The sequence below is a fragment of the Balaenoptera musculus genome, chromosome 1 (assembly GCF_009873245.2).
Source record: "Balaenoptera musculus isolate JJ_BM4_2016_0621 chromosome 1, mBalMus1.pri.v3, whole genome shotgun sequence".
Taxonomy (NCBI): Eukaryota; Metazoa; Chordata; class Mammalia; order Artiodactyla; family Balaenopteridae; genus Balaenoptera; species Balaenoptera musculus.
This window is the reverse complement of record NC_045785.1, coordinates 9,882,374-9,907,847: the sequence shown is the minus strand read 5'-3', so window position 1 is coordinate 9,907,847 and position 25,474 is coordinate 9,882,374. Positions and strand designations below refer to the sequence as shown.

Genomic DNA, 25,474 nt, shown 5'->3' with positions numbered 1-25,474 from the left:
TCAGTGGTTGTCAGGACCTGAAAGGTTTGTGAGAAAATGGGGCATTACTCTCAGTGGGTACAGAGTTTCATTTGGGGGTGACAAAAGTGTTCTCAGATTGTGGTGACATATCTGCAATTCTGTGAATATACTAAAACGCACTGAACTGTGTGCTTGAATTGGATGGATTGCACGATATGTAAATTTTATCCCAATAAAATTATTATATATTTTTTAAATGTGACACTTCACACTATGGGTTTTTTTTTTTAATTTTGGAAAACATAACTACTTTTGGTAAAAATGTATTATTTATATTCACCTGTAATGGGTTAGGAGTTGTTATGCATAATTGAATTAATAAATGAGTTTTTAACATCCTCCCACTTTAATTAATATTGTAAATGTTGTAGATAAAACCCACATACACAAAAGCTCTTTGGGATCCTCAATACATTTTAAGAAAATAAAGGAGTCATGAGATCAACAATTTGAGAACTGCAGAGCTAGGAAAAAGTTAAGCAGAAATGAAAGCAGTGGTTTTTCCCTACCAGTGAGAAAGTTAGGTGACCCTTCTTTCCATGTTTTACTGTTACATAATCCTGCACACACCACCCAGGCAGACCTGGTATGGTCTGAATGGTGAGGGTTAGCACAGGGTGACACAGCCACACTTTCTCTGCTCCTTCTCAGTTGCCTGTCTTAGCTTATACAGCTAAACCAATCAAAAGCACTAATATTTGTTATTGTCTTCTTCATGGTAAAACCCTTGTCTCTCTCATTTCTTTTTTCTCTCTTCCTTTTGGCATAATTTCCCAGAATAATATTTCTCCAGTTTCATTGAAATATAATTGACATATAACATTGTATTTGTTTTATGTGTCCAAATGAATGATCTGATGTATGTATATATTGCAAAATGATTATCACAATAAATTTACTTAACATCCATCATGTCACATCATTACAAATTTTTTTCTTGTGGTGAGAACTTTTAAGATCTACTCTCTTGATCATTATATAGTGTCCTTCTTTGTCTCTTGTAATAGTCTTTATTTTAAAGTCTATTTTGTCTGATATGAGAATTGCTACGCCAGCTTTCTTTTGATTTCCATTTGCATGGAATAGCTTTTTCCATCCCCTCACCTTCAGTCTGTATGTGTCCCTAGGTCTGAAGTGGGTCTCTTGTAGACAGCATATATACGGGTCTTGTTTTTGTATCCATTCAGCCAGTCTGTGTCTTTTGGTGGGAGCATTTAATCCATTTACATTTAAGGTAATTATCGATATGTATGTTCCTATTCCCATTTTCTTAAATGTTTTGGGTTTGTTATTGTAGGTGTTTCCCTTCTCTTGTGTTTCTTGCCCAGAGAATTTCCTTTAGCATTTGTTGTAAAGCTGGCTTGGTGGTGCTGAACTCTCTCAGCTTTTGCTTGTCTGTAAAGGTTTTAATTTCTCCATCACATATGAATGAGATCCTTGCTGGGTAGAGTAATCTTGGTTGTAGGTTCTTCTCCTTCATCACTTTAAGTATATCCTGCCACTCCCTTCTGGCTTGCAGAGTTTCTGCTGAAAGATCAGATGTTAACCTTATGGGGATTCCCTTGTGTGTTATTTGTTGTTTTCCCCTTGCTGCTTTTAATATTTTTTCTTTGTATTTAATTTTTGATAGTTTGATTAATATGTGTCTTGGCGCGTTTCTCCTTGGATTTATCCTGTATGGGACTCTCTGTGCTTCCAGGACTTGATTAACTATTTCCTTTCCCATATTAGGGAAGTTTTCAACTATAATCTCTTCAAATATTTTCTCAGTCCCTTTCTTTTTCTCTTCTTCTTCTGGGACCCCTATAATTTGAATGTTGGTGCGTTTAATGTTGTCCCAGAGGTCTCTGAGACTGTCCTCAGTTCTTTTCATTCTTTTTTCTTTATTCTGCTCTGCAGTAGTTATTTCCACTATTTTATCTTCCAGGTCACTTACCCGTTCTTCTGCCTCAGTTATTCTGCTATTGATCCCTTCTAGAGTATTTTTAATTTCATTTATTGTGTTTTTCATCATTGCTTGGTTCTTCTTTAGGTCTTCTACGTCCTTGTTAAATGTTTCTTGCATTTTGTCTACTCTGTTTCCAAGATTTTGGATCATCTTTACTATCATTATTCTGAATTCTTTTTCAGGTAGACTGCCTATTTCCTCTTCATTTATTAGGTCTGGTGTGTTTTTACCTTGCTCCTTCATCTGCTGTGTGTTTTTCTGTCTTCTCATTTTGCTTAACTTACTGTGTTTGGGGTCTCCTTTTTGCAGGCTGCTGGTTTGTAGTTCCCATTGTTTTTGGTGTCTGTCCCCAGTGGCTAAGGTTGGTTCAGTGGGTTCTGTAGGCTTCCTGTTGGAGGGGGCTAGTGCCTGTGTTCTGGTGGATGAAGCTGGATCTTGTCTTTCTGGTGGGCAGGTCCACGTCTGGTGGTGTGTTTTGGGGTGTCTGTGGCCTTGTTATGATTTTAGGCAGCCTCTCTGCTAATGGATGGGGTTGTGTTCCTGCCTTGCTAGTTGTTTGGCATAGGGTGTCCAGCACTGTAGCTTGCTGGTCGTTGAGTGAAGATGGGTCTTGGTGTTGAGATGGAGATCTCTGGGAGATTTTCGCCGTTTGGTATTACGTGGAGCTGGGAGGTCTCTTGTGGACCAGTGTCCTGAAGTTGGCTGTTCCACCTCAGAGGCACAGCCCTGATGCCTGGCTGGAGCACCAAGAGCCTTTCATCCACACGGCTCAGAATAAAAGGGAGAAAAAATAGAAAGAAAGAAAGAAAGAGGATAAAATAAAATAAAGTAAGATAAAATAAAACAAAGTTATTAAAATAAAAAATAATTATTAAGAAAAAAAAATAAAGAAGTGCTGGTTCATCAGATGCATAGGTTGCCCAGTCATTATTTCAAAAGGAGACAATTGATGTTTATTGAAGGGGGTAGACCTCAGGTTAAGGAGTACCAAAGGAAGAGGTTTTGGCCCTGGAATATTAAATACCTCTCAAAATCCAGCCAATTGTATTTTAGTTGTGTTACTGTTCCTTTCTACTAAGCCTTAGGTTTGAGGGTGATAAGCACAGTGAAAATGTTACATTTTCAGCCAAATCTTACAAATGGATTAAATAATCTGTCCAGTAAAATGGGTTCCCTGGTCACTACACAACTCTGAAGGAGTTCCCCAAACTGGAATATTCTTTCCAATAGTAATTTGCCTATGTTAAGGCCATTGTTCATCTGCAAAGAAATGCCTCCACCTAGTGTGAAAACATGTATACCATTACCAGGATGTATTTGTAGCTTTGAGACGAAGGCACCTAGATAAAGTCCAGTTGCAAAACTTCAAAAGGTCCCTTGGGGTGGGAAAAGTGACCTTGAGAACCATGAAGGAGTTTACCAGGATTACATTTAGGACAAATAGAACATTGGTCATAAAACTTATGGGCTATAGTGAGAGAAGTTCTTCAAATATATTGCTTTCGGGTACCCAATGGGTCAAGGAATGTACATGCTGGAGTAAGGGTATTGGGGTATTTATAGGTATTATAGGCCTTTTATTTGGTCCAAACCTCATTTGTGATATGGGATTGACAAATCCCCCTTTTTTCTTCTAGGTCTACTTTTCATTTTCTGAAACAAGTCCTTGAGCCTGCAAAGGAAATATCCTAATGGTTTCATAACAGTTATGTCTGAGCAGAGGACATATTCTAAACTGGGCAGAGGTAAGGCTTAAGACAGCTTGTTTAGCTGCAGCATCAGCCAATAAATTTCTTTTGGCTTCTGTTGAATCATATTTTTATTTGGAATGTCCAGGTATTTTAATGATGGCCAGCTGTTTGGGCAATTGAATGGACTTTAATAGTTTTGAGACTAACTGTCCCTTCTTTATAGGCTGGCCAGAAAAGATGATAAGTCCTCTCTGTTTCCATAGCATTCCAAAATTCTGAGCTACTCTGAAGGCATAGCAGCTGTCAGTATAAATATTTGCTCGTTGATCCTTGACTAATTGACAAACCCTAATTAATGCAATCAATTAAGCTTTTTGGGTCAATTTGGTGTCCAGTAAATAAGAACTTCTGATTATTTCTACTATGGAAGTTATTGCATACCCAACTTGATGATGTCCCTGCTCATCTTTTAAATAGAATCCATCTGTAAACCGACTTAAATCAGCATTAGCAATGGAACTTCCTGTAAGTCAGTCCGAGGAGTAAGAAGATAGTCAGTTAGCACAATGCAATCATGGTTATTGTCATCTTGAGTTGTGGGAAGTAAAGTTTCAGGGTTAAGTCTATGAAATCAAACCAAAGTAATATTGAGTGAAGAGAGTAACAATACTTCATAAGAGGCCAATCAAGTCACAGAATATTTTTGAGTATGATGAGAATTGAAAAGAGATTCAACTGAGCAAGAAACATAGAGTAAACTCCATTATGAGTTCTGCAGTAGCTTTGCATAAGAGATATGTCATTGATATACCCCTCATACAGCAATTAAACATATGGATTATAACATCCTATGAGTTGGAGCTTGTCACAATGCCACTGAGTTAATACACACAGGGCATTTCCTCTATCTTCATGCACAAAGAGGAAAAATGGTAATTTATCATTAGGATGGCCTAATGCTGAAGCCTGGGCTAATGCAGATTTTAAAGCATTTATAACCTTTTCTCTTTCCATCGTCCTTTCAATTGGGTCTAGTTGGTCAGACCTAAGTAATGCATAGTTTGGGCAATGAGGGAATAAATTGGTACCCAATTATGTCAATACTTGGTTAGACCTAGAAATCCTCTTTGTTGTTTGTTTTGGGAAATGAGAAAGCTAGGATTCCCTTAATTCTTTCAGAGTGAATCAATAACCCTTCTTTAGATATTAAATGACCTAAATATTTCACAATTGATAAGTAGAAATGTAATTTGTCCTTGGACACCTTATACCGCATAGAAGCTAATTGTTGAAATAGGTGAATAGTGTCTCTTTGAGAGTCCTGTTCAGTTCTAGGACACAAAAACAAATCACCTGCCTATTCAAATAAAGCAGAGACATTAAGAAAGTGTACATCAGCTAAATCAGCTTTAAGTGTTTGAGGAAAATAAATAGGGCTCTCAGTATAGCCTTGTGGCATAACTGTACAGGTACACTGACAATCTTTGCATGTATTGTTTTCTTGTTCTACTGGAGTACTAAAGGATGCACTACATAGGTCTGTTACTGAAAAATAACAAGTATCTGCTGGAATGGCTGACAGCAGAGGGTGAGGATTAGGAATCTCAGGCTGGCGAGGGATCACAATGTTATTTATAGCTCTCGGGTTCTGAACAATCTCCAGCCTTTTCCATTTGGCTTTCTTACTGGTAAAATGGGAGTATTACAAGGACTGGTGTAAGGAATGATAAGTCTTTCTTAAGTAATTTCTGAATAATGGGTCTTATTTCACTTAATGCCTCTGGTCTGAGTGGCTATTGTCAGATATTGGGTAGAGGCTTGGAATTATCAATAGTTACTTTAATAAGAATAGCTATTTTAATTTTCCCAGTACCTGATGAAAGAAGGTGACCATAATTCCTCAGGCATTTGTAACAGTAAATCATTAACTTCCTCTTGATTTGTCTGAATTTTCATTTTCATAACCATCGATTTCTCAGTAATTCTCTTCTGATCTGCACCTACATCTTCTAAATCTAAAATCATTTCACTTTATTATATGCCTCTAAAACTTCTTTTCCTAAGAAATGAATTGGAACACATTTCACCAAAAGGAACACGTGTCTTTCTGTGATAGTTCCTAGCTGAAAAGTTATTAACTCTGATTTTATAACCTGCATAGAAAAATTTTAAACCCCTATAATTTGAATAGATTGATTATTCTGAGGGAGAGGGCAATGAATAAGGGAAGGGTTAAGAACAGATAATGTATCCTCCTTGTCTACAAGAGCTTTAAAAGTTTCTCCTCTAATTGTTATTTCAATTTCCCCTAAGGTATTCATGAAGAACAGGGGAATGCTCTCTCACAATCCTCAAAGGGTTCTGATTCCTTTTTAATTTTGCCTGTTTAAAGTCTTGCTTGAATTTGTGGCATACTCTTTTTAAATGTCCAGGTCTCTTGCAATAAAACAGGTGCACTCATCTCAAGCCTGGCTGGAACTTGGGCAGGTTAGTTTTGGAAGGCCCCCAAACTGCTGTATCTGTACATTCATAATTTTGGCAGTTCTTTCATTTTCTCATTTCTGTAAGGTTTTAGAAATTTGCCAGCAATTTTGATAAGGGCATTAGTATGCACGGTAGTACAATAAAGTTCATGTCTTTTATTTTTTATTATTTTGTTTATTTTCTTTCTTTTTTTTTTGGCTGCATCAGGTCATAGTTGCAGCACACGGGATATTTGTTGAGGCATGTGGGATCTTTCCTTACGGTGCGTGGTCTCTTCGTTGGGGTGCTCAGCTTTCTCTCTAGTCACGGTGTGAGGTTTTCTCTCTCTAGTTGTAGCGCACAGGCTGAATAGTTGTGGCGCGTGGGCTTAGTTGCCATGCAGCATGTGGGATCTTAGTTCCCCAACCAGGGATCGAACCCATGTCCCCTGCATTGGAAGGTGGATTCTTTACCACTGGACCACCAGGGAAGTCCCATAAAGTTCATGTCTTTAATCTGGACAATTCTTCATCTAATCCTTCTAGAAAAATGAAATTTAATATTGGATCATTCTGATGGTTCAAGGAATTCTCTGGATCAATGCCAGAGTGCTGTTTGTATGTCTTTTCAAACCTTTTAAAATAATCAAAAATAGTTTCTCCTGGCCTCTGATTGTGTTGATGGACCTTGGCCCAATCTATTTTCTGAGGGAAAAGTTGGGGGATAGCCTGATATAAGTTTTGGGCTTTATTTAAATTTCTGGTGATCTGTAGCCTCATGTTTATAAAAATCCTTCATAGGTGTCTTTCAGTTTATGTCTTGGAGCCATTCTTTTGCTCAATGAGCTGGTACAAGTCTGAATATCCAGGCTCCTGAGTTCTTAATGTAAGATCAAATTCCTTAGCAAAATCTAAAGGATCATGTAAAGGATTTGGAAAATCCTTAGTTAATTTCCTAAGTCCTGTCCTTGTCCAAAGGATATAAGTAATGGCAGTTCTCCCCTCTGCTTGTGCCCTTTAAGGGAGCTGCCATTACCTTGGAATTCCTTTCATTTTCTACAGTGGACCCAATTATTATTTTTTCTCTTGGTGGGAGGGAGGGCAGGAAGGTCAGGGCTGGGGAACTCATAGAGGAGAGGATATAAAGAAGCCTGAGAAGGAGGTTGAGGATAAAGTTGTAGAAAAGAAACATTGGATCTGAGGCTTTTTCTAATTTAGCCACCATTTCTAAAAATTTTCACTTTGTTTCTTGCAAGGAAGCCATTTTATTATTCCCTTATTGAGGCTTCCAGGTAACAATTAAAATATACCTCCCATTTTGGTTGTTTGATTTTATAGCTGGCTTTTTTTAATTGATCATGCAAATAAATCAATTCAGATAAATCAGAAATGTCCAATTTTGGCCATCTCAGGGAAAAGTTATCTTTGGTCAGATTTTCCCATTTAGTTAAATACTTGCAAGTGTCTGTTCCATAAGTATTATATCTAAAATTACCTGGTGTTTCCATAGGTGGCTATCCCTCTGGGAGCTGTTTGGCTTTCAAGGCACAGGTTCCCGTTATTCATTTGGTAGTCTAATTCAGATATGAAATATGATCTGAACAAATTTCTAGGAAAATGTGATGGATTGGATATGTGCTGCTTCTGAATCTAGCTCACAATGAGTTACTTTTGGTTCAGCTCAACTGTCTTAATTGTCTTCTTTTCTCCCTCTGACAGTCTAAAACTGCCATGGGTGCCTGGGACACTAGGTGATCAGCATTTTTATGTCCCGTGGCAAGCAGAATTTACTTAATGATTGTAGCGGGATCCTCTGTGGGACTGTTAAATGTCATGAGAATTGATCCTCAGACACTTCAGAGCTAGGTTCTCAATTGCCTGAGAATGCCTTGTGGCCAGAAGGGGCAGATGTCACATTTTCTTTGGAGCTGAGCAGGTACAGTCTCTTATTTCAATAGCAAATAGTTTGTTCTGACCATATGATAATTTGTTTTCAATTTAAGCCAAAATTAAAAAAGATTTTATGTTTCTGTAGGCTTCCTACCCAGATCCTCCTAGGTCCCCATTTTGGGAAATTCATAGGTGTCTCTTAAGATTCCAAGTTAAAGCAAAAAACATTTCAAATGAAATTCAGGATGTCATTTAAAACAGGTATCAGGAGAACTCACCAAAGCACCTGAGGAGTATGAAGAAGCCACTGGAGCCCAAAGGTCCCATGCTGACACCAAGTGCCGATTTGGGGTAGACTCCAGGTATCCTCTGGTGGGTGTCTATGATATCCTGCCAACTACGCTAAGAAGATGTTGACAATAAGTCAAATAACAAACAAACTAAGAAGAAAGAAAAGAGATTTTTATTTCAGCCAAACTGAGGATTATAACCAGAAAACAGATTCTCAGAAGCTCTGAGAACTCTTCCATTGCTCAGGAGGTAAGACGCAGTTTTATACATTTTTGTGACAAAGAATTTGTGTATCATATTGACCTGTTACTATTGTACATATGTTCTTCAAAGATTTTTTTTTTGGTCAGTCATGTATGTACAGAGAAAGCCTTTGATCAATGTAATCCCCTTTACGAGTGAAAAAAATTAATCTTAAAATTGAAATGCTGGGCTTCCCTGGTGGCGCAGTGGTTGAGAGTCTGCCTGCCAATGCAGGGGACATGGGTTCGAGCCCTGGTCTGGGAGGATCCCACATGCCGCGGAGCGGCTGGGCCCGTGTGCCACAACTACTGAGCCTGCGCGTCTGGAGCCTGTGCTCCGCAACAAGAGAGGCCGAGATAGTGAGAGGCCCGCGCATCGCGATGAGGAGTGGCTCCCGCTTGCTGCAACTAGAGAAAGCCCTCGCACAGAAACGAAGACCCAACACAGCCATAAATAAATAAATAAAATAAATTTAAAATTGAAATGCTGGCATCTGAAGAAACGAACCATTGTTCTCAAAGGTGGAGCAGAAAAAAACATGATTTTTTCCTCTTCGGGTTACAACATAATGATTTGATATATGTATATATTGCAAAATGATTACCACCATTAATTTACTTAACATCCATAACCTCATATAGTTACAAAACTTTTCTTTCTCCTGATGAAAACTTTTAAGATCTACTCTCTTAGCAACTGTCAAACACACTATAGAGTACTATATACAGTACATCCCCATGACATTTTTTTAATAACTGGAAGTTGGTATCTTTTGACCACCTTCATTTATTTCCTACATCCTCCCATCCTGCCTCTGGCAACCACCAATCTGTTCTCTGTATCTATGATTCTATTTTTCTTAGATTTTACATATAAGTGAGATCTTACAGTTTTTGTCTTTCTCTGACTTATTTCCCTTAGCATAAAGCCCTCAAGGTCCATCCATGTTGATGCAAATGGCAGGATTTCTTACTTTTTTATAGCTGAGTAATATTCCTCTATATTAATATATCACATTTTCTCCATCATCCATTGATGGGCACTTAGGTTGTTTCCATATCTTGGTTATTGTAAATAATGCAGCACTGAATATGAGGTTCCAGAAATCTTTTTGAGATAACGAGTTAATTTCCATATTTCCCTGGTGTTAACAGAATTTGTAGGGATAAAAGTGAAAATGTGACATGAGAGACTTGCTCTGAATAAGAGGGACTAGATTCCTCCCACTAAGTGGCAGCTTTCTCTGGAAACTGAAAAATTTGTGGGAGTGGTGGAGGCAGAGTCCTCATACTGTGCAGTGGTCCCACAGGGAAAACCATTCATTAATTAAAAGACTTGCTCATCCTCAGATCATGCATATGAATCAACCATTCAGTGATCTGAGGTCCCACGGTGGTTTTAGATGGCCAGAGGGAGAAACAAAGACACATAAGACAGTTGAAATCACTCTACAGTGACACCTACAGGAGGTAAGCTCACAAGCGGCACATTGTCTCACCACACAATTTCTTTAGTAAATTTTATTCCCAACAAATTCAACTTTAAAATGGGAAACAAAGTCTCTCAATTAGAGAAATGAGGGGTGTTAGAAAGCCAACCTCCGACTAACATCCGAGCCTGATTCACTTACAATATGCATGGAGCTTACACTTGCAAGCAACTACTTACTTGGGGAAATTATATTAAGGGAGATCTCAATTTTAAATGACCAAATGGGGTTCTTTTGACATTCCAAATTTGATAGTTTTGCACACACAGTCAGGAAAAGCCAGCTTGATAAAATATCTTTTCAGAATCCTAAACTTACAGAAACAGAAGCCCTTCTAGGAGTAAGTTGCTTTTATCTCCCCATTTCTTTGAGAGGTAAATGTTCTATCTGATTTTCTTAGGTGTTTTTTTTTCCTCTGGGTTTTGAGAGCTTGGTCTCTGCCATCCAAAAGGTACACATATTGTGTACATCTGACAACCGGTCAAATAGACTGGGATTCTGAGCAGCATTTTTGGCTGTGCCAACTTTCAGAGGCCTTTGTCATCTTAACTTTTGTTTCATCCACCTACACAACAAAGACTTTTTTCTTTCTTAGACTATTTTTAGGAGTAAACGTTCTAGACCTTGTGAAGGCTACATCCTTTGCATTGTCTTCAGGGGACTACTCGTGCATCTTACTTCTTTAAATTGCTATTAAAATATCAATACTACTGGAGGGAGCTTCAAGATGGTGGAAGAGTAAGACGCGGAGATCCCCTTCCTCCCCACAAATACATCAGAAATACATCTACATGTGGAACTGCTCCTATAGAACACCCACTGAATGCTGGCAGAAGACGTCAGACCTCGCAAAAGGCAAGAAACACCCCACGTACTTGGGTAGGACAAAAGAAAAAAGAAAAAACAGAGACAAAAGAATAGGGACGGGACCTGCACCAGTGGGAGGGAGCTGTGAAGGAGGAAAGGTTTCCACACACTAGGAGCCCCTTTGCGGGCGGAGACTGCGGGTGGCAGAGGGGGGAAGCTTTGGAGCCACAGAGGAGAGCGCAGCCACAGGGGTGCGGAGGGCAAAGCAGAGAGATTCCCGCACAGAGGATCGGCGCCGAGCAGCACTCACCAGCCCGAGAGGCTTGTCTGCTCACCCGCCGGGGCGGGCGGGGCTGGGACCTGAGGCTCGGGCTTTGGTCGCATCGCAGGGAGAGGACTGGGGTTGGTGGCATGAACACAGCCTGAAGGGGTTAGTGCACCACAGCTAGCCAGGAGGGAGTCCGGAAAAAGGTCTGGAGCTGCTGAAGAGGCAAGAGACTTTTTCTTGCCTCTTTGTTTCCTGGAGCGCAAGGAGAGGGGATTCAGAGCGCCACCTAAACGAGCTCCAGAGACGGGCGCGAGCCGTGGCTAACAGCACAGACCCCAGAGACGGGCGCGAGCTGTGGCTGTCAGCACGGGCCCCAGAGACGGGCATGAGACGCTAAGGCTGCTGCTGCCGCCACCAAGAAGCCTGTGTGCGAGCACAGGTCACTCTCCACACTGCCCCTCACGGGAGCCTGTGCAGCCCGCCACTGCCAAGCTCCTGTGATCCGGGGACAACTTCCCCGGGAGAACGCACGGCGCGCCTCCGGCTGGTGCAACGTCATGACGCCTCTGCCGCTGCAGGCTTGCCCTGCCTCCTCCGTACCCCTCCTTCCCCCCGCCTGAGTGAGCCAGAGCCCCCGAAGCAGCTGCTCCTTTAACCCCGTCCTGTGTGAGCGCAGAACAGACGCCCTCAGCCGACCTACATGCAGAGGCGGGGCCAAATCCAAAGCTGAACCCTGGGAGCTGTGCGAACAAAGAAGAGAAAGGGAAATCACTCCCAGCAGCCTCAGAAGCAGCGGATTAAAGCTCCACAAACAACTTGATATGCCTGCATCTGTTGAATACCTGAATAGACAACGAATCATCCCAAATTGAGGAGGTGGACTTCGGGAGCAAAGGTATATATATATTTTTTCCTTTTTCTCTTTTTGTGAGTGTGTATGTGTATGCTTCTGTGTGTGATTTTGTCTATATAGCTTTGCTATTACCATTTGTCCTAGGGTTCTGTCTGTCCGTTTTTTTTTTTACTTTTTAAAATTTATTTCTTAATAATTATTTTTTGTTTTAATAATTTATTTTATTTTATTTTACTTTATTTCATTTTATATTCTTTCTTTCTTTCTTTCTATTTTTTCTCCCTTTTATTCTGAGCCGTGTGGATGAAAGGCTTTTGGTGCTCCAGCCAGGCATCAGGGCTGTGCCTCTGAAGTGGGAGAGCCAACTTCAGGACACTGGTCCACAAGAGACCTCCCAGCTCCATGTAATATCAAACTGCAAAAATCTCCCAGAGATCTCCACCTCTACTCCAAGACCCAGCTTCACTCAACGACCACCAAGATACAGTGCTGGACACCCTAGGCCAAACAACTAGCAAGACAGGAACACAACCCCATCCATTAGCAGAGAGGCTGCCTAAAATCATAACAAGGCCACAGACACCCCAAAACACACAATCAGACATGGACGTGCCCACCAGAAAGACAAGATCCAGCCTCATCCACCAGAACTCAGGCACTAGTCCCTTCCACCAGGAAGCCTACACAACCCACTGAACCAACCTTAGCCACTGGGGACAGACACCAAAAACAATGGGAACTACAAACCAGCAGCCTGCGAAAAGAAGACCCCAAACACAGTAAGTTAAGCAAAATGAGAAGAGAGAAAAACACACAGCAGATGAAGGAGCAAGGCAAAAACCCACCAGACCTAACAAATGAAGAGGAAATAGGCAGTCTACCTGAAAAAGAATTCAGAATAATGATAGTAAAGATGATCCAAAATCTTGGAAATAGAATGGGGAAAATACAAGAAACGTTTAATGAGGAGCTAGAAGAACTAAAGAGCAAACAAACAATGATGAACAACACAATAAATGAAATTAAAAATACTCTAGAAGGGATCAATAGCAAAATAACTGAGGCAGAAGAAAGGATAAGTGACCTGGAAGATAAAATAGTGGAAATAACTACTGCAGAGCAGAATAAAGAAAAAAGAATGAAAAGAACTGAGGACAGTCTCAGAGACCTCTGGGACAACATTAAACGCACCAACATTCGAATTATAGGGGTCCCAGAAGAAGAAGAGAAAAAGAAAGGGACTGAGAAAATATTTGAAGAGATTATAGTTGAAAACTTCCCTAATATGGGAAAGGAAATAGTTAATCAAGTCCTGGAAGCACAGAGAGTCCCATACAGGATAAATCCAAGGAGAAACACGCCAAGACACATATTAATCAAACTGTCAAAAATTAAATATAAAGAAAAAATATTAAAAGCAGCAAGGGGAAAACAACAAATAACACACAAGGGAATCCCCATAAGGTTAACAGCTGATCTTTCAGCAGAAACTCTGCAAGCCAGAAAAGAGTGGCAGGACATATTTAAAATGATGAAGGACAGAAACCGACAACCAAGATTACACTACCCAGCAAGGATCTCATTCAGATTTGATGGAGAAATTAAAACCTTTACAGACAAGCAAAAGCTAAGAGAATTCAACACCACCAAATCAGCCTTACAACAAATGCTAAAGGAACTTCTCTAGGCAGGAAACACAGGAGAAGGAAAAGATCTAAAATAACAAACCCAAAACAATTAAGAAAATGGTTATAGGAACATACATATCGATAATTACCTTAAATGTAAATGGATTAAATGCTCTCACCAAAAGACACAGACTGGCTGAAAGGATACAAAAACAAGACCCATATATATGCTGTCTACAAGAGACCCACTTCAGACCTAGGGACACATACAGACTGAAGGTGAGGGGATGGAAAAAGATATTCCATGCAAATGGAAATCAAAAGAGGGCTGGAGTAGCAATTCTCATATCAGACAAAATAGAGTTTAAAATAAAGACTATTACAAGAGACAAAGAAGGACACTACATAATGATCAAGGGATCGATCCAAGAAGAAGATATAACAATTGTAAATATTTATGCACCCCACATAGGAGCACCTCAATACATAAGGCAAATACTAACAGCCATAAAAGGGGAACTCGACAGTAACACAATCATAGTAGGGTACTTTAACACCCCACTTTCACCAATGGACAGATCATCCAAAATGAAAATAAATAAGGAAACACAAGCTTTAAATGATACATTAAACAAGATGGACTTAATTGATAATTATAGGACATTCTATCCAAAAACAACAGAATACACATTCTTCTCAAGTGCTCATGGAACATTCTCCAGGATAGATCATATCTTGGGTCACAAATCAAGCCTTGGTGAATTTAAGAAAATTGAAATCATGTCAAGTATCTTTTCCAACCACAACGCTATGAGATTAGATATCAATTACAGGAAAAAATCTGTAAAAAATATAAACACATGGAGGCTAAACAATACACTACTTAATAACCAAGAGATCACTGAAGAAATCAAAGAGGAAATAAAAAAATACCTAGAAACAAATGACAATGAAAACACGATGACCCAAAACCTATGGGATGCAGCAAAAGCAGTTCTAAGAGGGAAGTTTACAGCAACACAATCCTACCTTAACAAACAAGAAACGTCTCAAATAAACAACCTAACCTTACACCTAAAGCAATTAGAGAAAGAACAAAGAAACCCCAAAGTTAGCAGAAGGAAAGAAGTCATAAAGATCAGATCAGAAATAAATGAAAAAGAAATGAAGGAAACGATAGCAAAGATCAATAAAACTAAAAGCTGGTTCTTTGAGAAGACAAACAAAATTGATAAACCATTAGGCAGACTCATCAAGAAAAAAAGGGAGAAGACTCAAATCAATAGAATTAGAAATGAAAACGGAGAAGTAACAACTGACACTGCAGAAATACAAACGATCATGAGAGATTACTACAAGCAACTCTATGCCAATAAAATGGACAACCTGGAAGAAATGGACAGATTCTTAGAAATGCACAACCTTCTGAGACTGAACCAGGAAGAAATGGAAAATATGAACAGACGAATCACAAGCACTGAAATTGAAACTGAGATTAAAAATCTTCCAACAAACAAAAGCCGAGGACCAGATGGCTTCACAGGCGAATTCTATCAAACATTTAGAGAAGAGCTAACACCTATCCTTCTCAAACTCTTCCAAAATATAGCAGAGGGAGGAACACTCCCAAACTCATTCTATGAGGCCACCATTACCCTGATACCAAAACCAGTCAAAGACGTCACAAAAAAAGAAAACTACAGATCAATATCACTGATGAATATAGATGCAAAAATCCTCAACAAAATACTAGCAAACAGACTCCAACAGCACATTAAAAGGATCATTACACCATGATCAAGTGTGGTTTATCCCAAGGATGCAAGGATGCTTCACTATACGCAAATCAATCAATGTGATACACCATATTAACAAATTGAAGGAGAAAACACATTTGATCATCTCAATAGACGCAGGGAAAGCTTTTGACAAAATTCAACACCCATTTATGATAAAAACCCTCCAGAAAGTAGGCATAGAGGGAACTTACCTCAACATAATAAAGACCATATATGACAAACCCACAGCCAACATTGTCCTCAATGGTGAAAAACTGAAACCATTTCCACTAAGATCAGGAACAAGACAAGGTTGCCCACTCTCACCACTATTATTCAACATAGTTTTGGAAGTTTTAGCCACAGCAATCAGAGAAGAAAAAGAAATAAAAGGAATCCAAATCGGAAAAGAAGAAGTAAAGCTGTCACTGTTTGCAGATGACATGATACTATACATAGAGAATCCTAAAGATGCTACCAGAAAGCTACTAGAGCTAATCAATGAATCTGATAAAGTAGCAGGATACAATATTAATGCACAGAAACCTCTTTCATTCCTATACACTAATTATGAAAAATCTGAAAGTGAAATTAAGAAAACACTACCATTTACCATTGCAACAAAAAGAATAAAATACCTAGAAATAATCCTACCTAAGGAGACAAAAGACCTGTATGCAGAAAATTATAAGACACTGATGAAAGAAATTAAAGATGATACAGATGGAGAGAAATACCATGTCCCTGGATTGGAAGAATCAACATTGTGAAAATGAGTCTACTACCCAAAGCAATTAACAGATTCAATGCAATTCCTAGCAAACTACCAATGGCATTTTCCACAGAACTAGAACAAAAAAATTCACAATTTGTATGGAAACACAAAAGACCCCGAATAGCCAAAGCAATCTTGAGAAAGAAAAGTGGAGCTGGAGGAATCAGGCTCCCTGACTTCAGACTGTACTACAAAGCTACAGTAATCAATACAGTATGGTACTGGCACAAAAACAGAAATATAGATCAATGGAACAGGATAGAAAGCCCAGAGATAAACCCACGTACATATGGTCACCTTATCTTTGATAGAGGAGGGAAAAATATACAATGGAGAAAAGACAACCTCTTCAATAAGTGGTGCTGGGAAAACTGGACAGGTACATGTAAAAGTATGAAATTAGAACACTCCCTAACACCATACACAAAAATAAACTCAAAATGGATTAAAGACCTAAATGTAAGGCCAGACACTATAAAACTCTTAGAGGAAAACATAGGCAGAACACTCTATGACATAAATCACAGCAAGATCCTTTTTGCCCCACGTCCTAGAGAAATGGAAATAAAAACAAAAATAAACAAATGGGACCTAATGAAACAAGACGAAAAGACAACCCTCAGAATGGGAGAAAATATTTGCAAATGAAGCAACTGACAAAGGATTAATCTCCAAAATATCCAAGCAGCTCATGCAGCTCAATATCAAAAAAACAAACAACCCAATCCAAAAATGGGCAGAAGGCCTAAATAGACATTTCTCCAAAGAAGATATACAGATTGCCAACAAACACATGAAAGAATGATCAACATCATTAATCATTAGAGAAATGCAAATCAAAACTACAATGAGATGTCATCTCACACCAGTCAGAATGGCCATCATCAAAAAATCTACAAACAGTAAATGCTGGAGAGGGTGTGGAGAAAAGGGAACCCTCTTGCACTGTTGGTGGGAATGTAAATTGATACAGCCACTATGGAGAACAGTATGGAGGTTTCTTAAAAAACTAAAAATAGAACTACCATATGACCCAGCAATCCCACTATTGGGCATATACCCTGAGGAAACCATAATTCAAAAAGAGTCACGTGGGACTTCCCTGGTGGCGCTATGGTTAAGAGTCCACCTACCAATGCAGGGGACACGGGTTCGAGCCCTGGTCCGGGAAGATCCCACATGCCAGGGAGCAACTAAGCCCGTGCACCACAACTACTGAGCCTGTGCTCTGGAGCCCGTGCTCTGCAACGGGAGAGGCCACCACAGTGAGAAGCCTGCGCACTGCAACGAAGAGTGGCCCCCGCTAGCCGCAACTAGAGAAAGCCTGCGTGCAGCAACGGAGACCCAAAGCAGCCAAAAATAAAAATAAATAAATAAATTTATTTAAAAAAAAAAAAGTCATGTACCACAATGTTCATTGCAGCTCTATTTAAAATAGCCAGGACATGGAAGCAACCTAAGTGTCCATCAACAGATGAATGGATAAAGAAGATGTGGTACATATATAAAATGGAATATTACTCAGCCATAAAAAGAAATGAAATGGAGGTATTTGTAGTGAGGTGGATGGACCTAGAGTCTGTCATACAAAGTGAAATAAGTCAGAAAGAGAAAAACAAATACCGTATGCTAACACATATATATGGAATCTAAGAAGAAAAAAAAAAACGTCATGAAGAACCCATGGGCAAGGCGGGAATAAAGAAACAGACCTACTAGAGAATGGACTTGAGGATATGGGGAGGGGGAAGGATAAGCTGGGACAAAGTGAGAGAGTGGCATGGACATATATACACTACCAAACGTAAAATAGTTAGCTAGTGGGAAGCAGCTGCATAGCACAGAGAGATCAGCTCGGTGCTTTGTGACCACCTAGAGGAGTGGGAAAGGGAGGGTGGGAGGGAGGGAGATGCAAGAGGGAAGAGATATGGGAACATATGTATATGTATAACTGATTCACTTTGTTATAAAGCAGAAACTAACACACCATTGTAAAGCAGTTATACTCCAATAAAGATGTTAAAAAATAAATAAATAAAAATAAATAGGTCATAGCATAGGGAATATAGTCAATAATATTGTAATAACTTTGTATGGTGACAGATGATAACTGGACTGATTGGGGCGATCACTTTGCAATGTACAAAAATATCGAATCACTATGTTGTACACCTGAAACTAATATTATAATGTCAGTCAATTATACTTCAATTAAAAAAAAAGAAAGAAAAAAATTTTAAAAATAAGGCTAGGATTCACCAGGCTGGGTCACTGCTGGGCATGTGCACGCCTGTGGAGCCACAGTCTCCCCTCAGCCTCCACAAAGCTCCCCCAGTCCATATAAGCGGGGGTCCATTTCACTTTCCCTGCCCAGCATCCCCCCAAAAATAAAATAATTTAAAAAATTAAAAAAACAAAAATAGTGCTAGTAATAGTCCCTATTTCACAGGGTTTTGTTACGAAAGTTGATGGGTTGATATTTGTAAACTACTTACAATATTGCCTGTAGTTAGTGCTTTATAGACATTTACAAAATAAAATAAAATGAGAAACTTTTTGTCTGAAAAAAAAATCAATACTACTCATCAATAAATCCTTAAATTGGAGAAATTTCTAAATTGGAAAAATTTGGAGAACTTTTATAAAGAGCTAATTTATTGATATCTATTAAAAAATTAGAAATTGGATTTAAAAAAATACATATATGTAATGACTAACCTAAGATGTCCCTTAGTTTAAAACAAATGAAACAAACAAAAATCGGTTTGGAAAGATTTATTTATGGTCTCAACTTCACCTAATGGTTCTTACAGATGCTAATATTAATCTTCATTTTCCACAAAACCTTTCTTCTTTCTCTAAGTCCTGCAACAAGTTGATAAAGTATACCTTTGTAAACAAAGATGAAGCATTTAATCTTTTTCTCTCTACATGATTTCCCCAGAATTTGGCTTCTCCAGATGGCTCCCCTGTGGACTTGATGATTTATTGCAACCAGATTAAAACTCATTATACTAATCATGGTTTTTTTTTTTTTTTTTTTTTTTTTTTTATAAATTTATATCTTTATTTATTTATTGGGTGCGTTGGGTCTTTGTTGCTGTGCGAGGGCTTTCTCTAGTTGCAGCGAGCGGGGGGCCACTCTTCATCGCGGTGCGCGGGCCTCTCACTGTCGCGGCCTCTCTTGTTGCGGAGCACAGGCTCCCGACGCGCAGGCTCAGTAGTTGTGGCTCACGGGCCCAGTTGCTCCGCGGCATGTGGGATCTTCCCAGATCAGGGCTCGAACCCGTGTCCCCTGCATTGGCAGGCAGATTCTCAACCACTGCGCCACCAGGGAAGCCCCTAATCATGGTTTAATTTGTTCTTACTTGTTTTCAAATTACTTTTGTCTTGTGCCTCTCTCCACTGTGCTACAAATTTATAAATGTAACTAGCTGTATAACTTATATCCCATCTACTTTATAAAATTATTGTCTCCTGCACTACCCAATGTGAAACCAGGCATCTGACATAGGTAAACATTTTGAGGCCATCAATCATATACATAACTCTACAGAGAATGTTTGTAATAGTGCAACTCTAGATAAGAGAAGAACGAACAAGGGAAATATTTCCAGCATCATAATAGACTACTAAAACAGGAGATCCAGGGAATTTTAATAAATATGCTATTACCAGATCTGTAGCTGGTTGAATCTGAGGGTGCAGGGCTGAGGATGCAGATGGCCGACTATAAGTTATATGCTGTATATTACAGCTATTATATTATACATCCTGATATGCTGATGTCAAATCATGCTATATTAGTCTTCCTCAATAAGAAGGACCAGGAGGTGTTAGGGGAATGAAGTGAATGTCTTATTGACATGAACTAGCCTCTAAAAGTTATAAGTTTTAAATGTGGTATAAACATAATAAAACCATGTTCCATGTCTGTCTGATTTTAGTATTTTTTGGTAGGAATTTGCATGTCTTTTCCAGCCACAACTAGATAAATTCAAGAAGGAACAGTTCCCACCCATGACAGGCATGGGTTGTTGTGGACCAGAGAGTCTGGCTAATCTCTCATTGCAATGGCTCATTGACTACTGAGTATGTTCCCTTTGTTATTTGTGTTAACCCACTGAACAGTCACAGAAGTAAGTAAGGAGGTAATATATAACCGAGAAGAATAAAAGAACTGGGGAATGATAGAATTTCAGATCATAGACAACTGAATGACTTTTTTTTTTTTCCCCATCAGTAACTGAAGATTCCTGAGATGTAAACACAGAAAACAGGATAATATATCATGGAGGGCATCTATCCATTTACACTGAAGATCTCTTTATTTCTGAACATTTCTACAACTGTCCATCCAAGGATAACTCAAACATGTGTGTCTCAAACTGAATCCTCCTCCAGAAATTTAGGTTCATATTTGACTCTATAAACACATGTCTAAAAGTCCCATCACCTTCCCAAATCAACATATCCTTCTGGAATCGTGCACCCCTGCTGGATCACCTTTCCTTTTCCCAGTCACACTGAGCAGATAACAGAAACCATGGGTGTGTTTTCCCTTCATAATGTACCTATGTCCTAGATTTCAGTTTCCAAGGGTTCAGAAGAAAGCTTTTGATAGAAGCAACCAACTAGGCAGGGTATTACATCATTATATACTGGGACTTATGTGATCACATATGTCAACGCCACAGTGAGGACAGGGGCTGGGGCTAATCCAAATGGTCCTGGGATGTCCTAAGTCTCTAAGAATCTCCAAAAGCTCAGCGTGTAGAAGGGTAAGTCTCTCCTGGTGGAGAACACCCTGAGAGCTGTAACTCTCCCTTGGGGCAGGATAAAGCTCTAGATTTAAACCAGGCAGCCCATCAGTATGACGCAGGAGCCTCTCCATGACAGCCATGGAGAGGAGGTTCCCACACATGCTGAAGACCCTGAGTTGGGAACAGTGGCTCAGGGCAGGCAGGATGGCCTCGAGTTGGGAGTCCATGATCCCGCACAGGTTTAAGTCCAGTTCCTGAAGAGTGGCTGCAACTTTCTCCAGCAGAACTTGGAGGAGCTCAGGACTAAAGTTGGTCAGGGTAACACCACTAAGATTCAGGCCCTTTAGATGACTAATGTTTGGACACTGGAAGAGATGCGTCAAGTCTGATTCTGTAAGCAGGCAGTTGGTTATTGAGAGGTTGTCCAAGGGGGTCTTCAGGCACCTGGAAAAGAAAAAAGAAAAAACAAGCAATTAGGTCCTGGAAACCAGACTGACAGGTGACCTCAGGTGTGAGGTCAATGACTGTCCCAAAGCCTAGGTCATTATTACCATCTGGTAAAGCTCAATATCCAGAATGCCCACTCTCATTTTAGGCCGAGTCCTGCCATATTCTTTGTGTGACTGGGTCAAGTACATAGAACCTTGAAAGCTCTCTTTTCTCATCTGTCAAGCAAAGTACAACATACTCCATTTTCTTAGGAGGACGAATGAAGATAATGGAATACTCTAGAACATGCTCAGAGGAGAGCCTGACACAGAGTCGCAATCAAGTATGGACACCACTGAATTTTAGTACTGGGAGATGAGATAAAAAAGATTTCAACTCAGATTCCTTCAATCCATGCTTGGGCTCCAGATGCCTACATCTCTGCCCAGGTGAGGCTGTTGGAAGACATGTAGAAACAACCAACCTGGGCAAGATCCCACAACATCCACTGGGGTTGCCAGTCTTCAGGGGCTCACTTACATCCCTGCATCATCTACAAACCTTCTATCAGTTTTTATTATCTTTTTGGCTCTGCTTCATTACCATCATCTCCAGAATCTTGCATTTCCATATATTAATTACCTTATATGCAACACAGAACAACCTTTTTCAGCCTGGGGCTTTAAGACAGGCTCATTGTAGTCATAAGTTGGTGACCACAGAATTTCTATTTAGAAATGCTCAGGTCTGATGTGGTTTTTCCTCTTCAATGCCCCCTTCTCTTACCTATTTACCTAAGTCATCTGATCACAGATATCTCTTCCCAAGGAAGAAATCACATACACAACTTCACTAGATCTATACCCCCTAGTTTATACCTTTCTAGCATGGTGTCACTTTCCAGAGCTTCTATACCAGTTGGTCCCACATCTTGATTACTGTGCTTATGTGATACCGCACTTCATGGTAGAGCAGCAAATTAGACAATGCATTTGGTATTCTAGTATTGTGTTCACTGTTACTCAGCCAGTGGTGCTACCCTCACCTGAACATCTGGTTCAGGCGACCTTCGAGGAAGGATGGGGATTCCATATGGAGATCCCGGAGGTACTGCAGCCTGAGGATCTGAGAGGCAAACTGTAGAAGATATTGATGGTCTTGCTCCTTGAAGGCAGACACATGAATGGGGGAGAGAAGGAGTCTCTGAACATTCCTCATCTTGCCCAGGTGAGGAGCATACATGGCCAGGGTGGACAGCTTCCAGGTGCAATTCACTTCCACCTCCTGTACACAGTCCAGCTGTACTATACTCAGAACTTTCTTAATATTTTCCTTGGGCATTGAAACAATCTTCAGCTTCTTACAGCACAGGTGTATGGAGCCTTTTCTCTGCTCCACCCACCTGATGAGGTAGGCAAGGAATTCATCCAGGGTCTTTTTCTTGAGACAAATTTCTATGAATACCTCCAAGGGAGCCAAGGGCTGCTTTGTCCTTGAAATGTCCTCAACCACTGGTGCCATCGATGAGCTTGAGTACACATGGACTCTGGCTCCAGACCACATGCTCCAGAAGTTCTGGCCAGTATTCCTTAAATCCAGAGCCCTCAGTTTGCACCTCCTGTGGGGAAATAGCAGATTGGGTGGGATGCTTTAAGATACACACTGAATGAAACCACAGTCTCAGAATTTAGGCAGCACTCAGAATTCCCATCTGTGCTTTTCTTTCACATTCCTGACATCACCTGCTGTCTTGCCTCTTCCCTCTCTTCCTCACTTTCCTCCAGCTTCTTTTACTCTTCCATCCTTCCTGCTTCTTCACTTGTAATATCGTTAAGCATCACAGTAAGGAGGCTAGGACACATTCTTTCAGGTTCCCCTGCATCTTAGGTACTACTACACTTTTGTAAGGCATTTTCCAAAGTGATCTCAGGAATGCTCAAGGCTCCTGAGCTTCTTCAGAAGCCTCTGGTCCACCCCTTGGTCATTCACTCTCCCTGACACCAGCAGTCTCTTCCAGGATACCTAAGACCCTGCCAGGCTAACAGGATCAGACCCACCTGGGGCGAACCTTCTGGGCTAGCAGGACATCAAGCCCATCCAGCACTGCTTGTAAGGTTCCCTTGTGAGGCTTCTGCATCAGGCCCCCTAGAGGCAGGCGGGCAAAGGGCCAGGTTTGCACCATGGTCTTCAAGGTCTCCCTGCATCTCCCATAGAAGGCAGCTATGAACAGTGGTGGGAAGAGCTCCGTGGGCAGATACTCCAAAGAGAAGATGGTCGACGCCTCGTCTCTCAACAGGCTCATTGCTGCTAAGTCCAGGAGTCTGGGTGGGTTCTCAACACTCATCCTGACTCTGCTCTGAAAGGAATCCTGTGAAACTGCCAGGGAACAAAGCATCGTTCTCAGGCCATGCATGAGCACACACTTGTCTGTTTCCCCACCCTTTAGAGGAATCAACTCAGGGCCAAAATCAATGCTCTGGCAATGGTGAACCAGAATGGAAGAAACCCAATTTTTCTGGATTCCAGTCTGGGTTTGGTGGGCACAAAGTCATAGCTCTGTCCCTTCTGGCACTAGAGCAAGAATCTCACAAGTACCAAGAAGGAAGAAAGGCAACGAGTAACTCATCCATTTCCATCCACTGCTTTGCTTAATGCAGTTCCCCCTTGCAAGTTTGTACCATGAGACTGAGCAAGCTGGCCCCCTTGTTTCTAGGGTGAAAACTTTTAAACTATCACTTAGGGCCCAAACTATGGGGACAGGAGTTCATGTGGAACAGTTTCCATCTTCAGTCCCCAAAGTTAGTTTTCTGGGAAAGATTAAGGAGATACCTTTAAAATGAATGCCAGTTGTGTATAGAATAAAAACTTTAAATGTCAAGAAATATCATTTACAACAGTTAGATGTTTTTCATTAACAAGAAGAAAGTGCTTGATAAGACATTTAAATGATATAAACCAAAGCACAAATCAAAATGTTTAGGATGAAGGCAAAACTACACTTTGAGGCAAAACCAAAGCCTTAAATTTGTTCAACCAAAAGGAAAGGAAAAGGAAAACTCTCCATGCCATCTCAGACTGCATTCCACCATTCAAAACACACTTACCATTGGTAAAATATCCTTAGCTGAGGTTGATAAGTTACCGGCTCTGATGTAGCTGGCAGGTTGCTCAGACCTCAGACTTAGTGGAGAATCCAGGCAGTGACTCCAGAGTGAGAAGTTTCTGCATCTCTTCTTCGGTGCTTGAGGCTTTTATAGAACTTTCTGATCACATCCTCCCACTTTCCTACGACTAACTTCCAACCAGAAAGCACTACCTGAATAGATTCCAGAATATCCCTCAGGTTAATCCTGATTGGATTACTGTCAATCTCAGATGAATTGATTGGGTCAGACCTCCATTCTTGAAAGAGTAAGAATGAGGGGGTGGGGGATGGAGTCAAGGATTTATTCATTGATTCACTCCACAAAATTGGATTGAGTTTTACTAACATGGACAGTCCGGGTGTGAGAAAAGGAAGGGATTATCTGTTCCTGACATTATACAAAAAGCAAAACCAAAAACAATGTCTTGAACACATCATTGTTGGGAGATCTTTGGTCAAATCAAAATTATTAAATGTCCCAGAATTAAAGCAGCTTCATAAAGACAGTGGTGTTATGTCCAAAGGAAACAAAAAAAATCCTATTTGCTTCAAGTTGTCACTTAGGTGTTATATTGGAAACATAGCAGATCACGAGCCTATTCAGGGAGCAAGGGAAGTGCAACTGGGGAGGTGGTTGGCCCTCCAGGCTTAAGTCCTGGCTTCTCTGAAGGACCTCTGGTCAAAAATCACAATGAGAATTAAGGGTGGGTGCTGGGCAGTGTGGTGGTGGCCATTCCTAAAGGGACCCTGTGAATCACTCAAACAGCATCATATTTCTTTTTTCCTCTTGGGGAAGAGGGACATTAAAGACTTTTCTTTGGGTGATATTTAGAAATTAAGCAGGAGTGGCTAAGAGAAGACAGTGTCATCTTTGAGGGTGTTTCCTCCCAGAACGTTGAGATCTGGACAGCAAACTGCCACGAAAAGACTAAATCTGAGAATGTGAGCAGAGGGAGAAATGACCAGCTCCGCGAAGCTGAGAGATTCAAAGCT

The 25,474-nt window shown here is 40.3% G+C and overlaps 1 protein-coding gene across 1 annotated transcript; it reads right to left on the bottom strand.

Annotated features, from left to right (window-relative positions):
* Window positions 1-23,680, bottom strand: LOC118881110 (PRAME family member 12-like). The gene is made up of 4 exons (XM_036825573.1): window positions 23,394-23,680; window positions 22,382-22,954; window positions 20,951-21,351; window positions 1-17 (listed from the first exon to the last, which is right to left on the bottom strand). Exons 1-4 carry the CDS (start codon window positions 23,678-23,680, stop codon window positions 1-3), a joined length of 1,278 nt encoding a protein of 425 aa, XP_036681468.1.
* Between the last annotated feature and the right edge of the window lie 1,794 nt (window positions 23,681-25,474).

Bases quoted from the DNA above. Each gene is read 5' to 3' on its own strand.
- LOC118881110 (XM_036825573.1), bottom strand. From the start codon at position 23,680: ATGAGTGTTGAGAACCCACCCAGACTCCTGGACTTAGCAGCAATGAGC. The intron at 22,955-23,393 runs GTGGGTCTGATC...ATTTCCCCACAG, and splicing joins GCCCAGAAGGTTCGCCCCAG to GAGGTGCAAACTGAGGGCTC. The intron at 21,352-22,381 runs GTGAGGGTAGCA...TTTCTTTTCCAG, and splicing joins CGCCTGAACCAGATGTTCAG to GTGCCTGAAGACCCCCTTGG.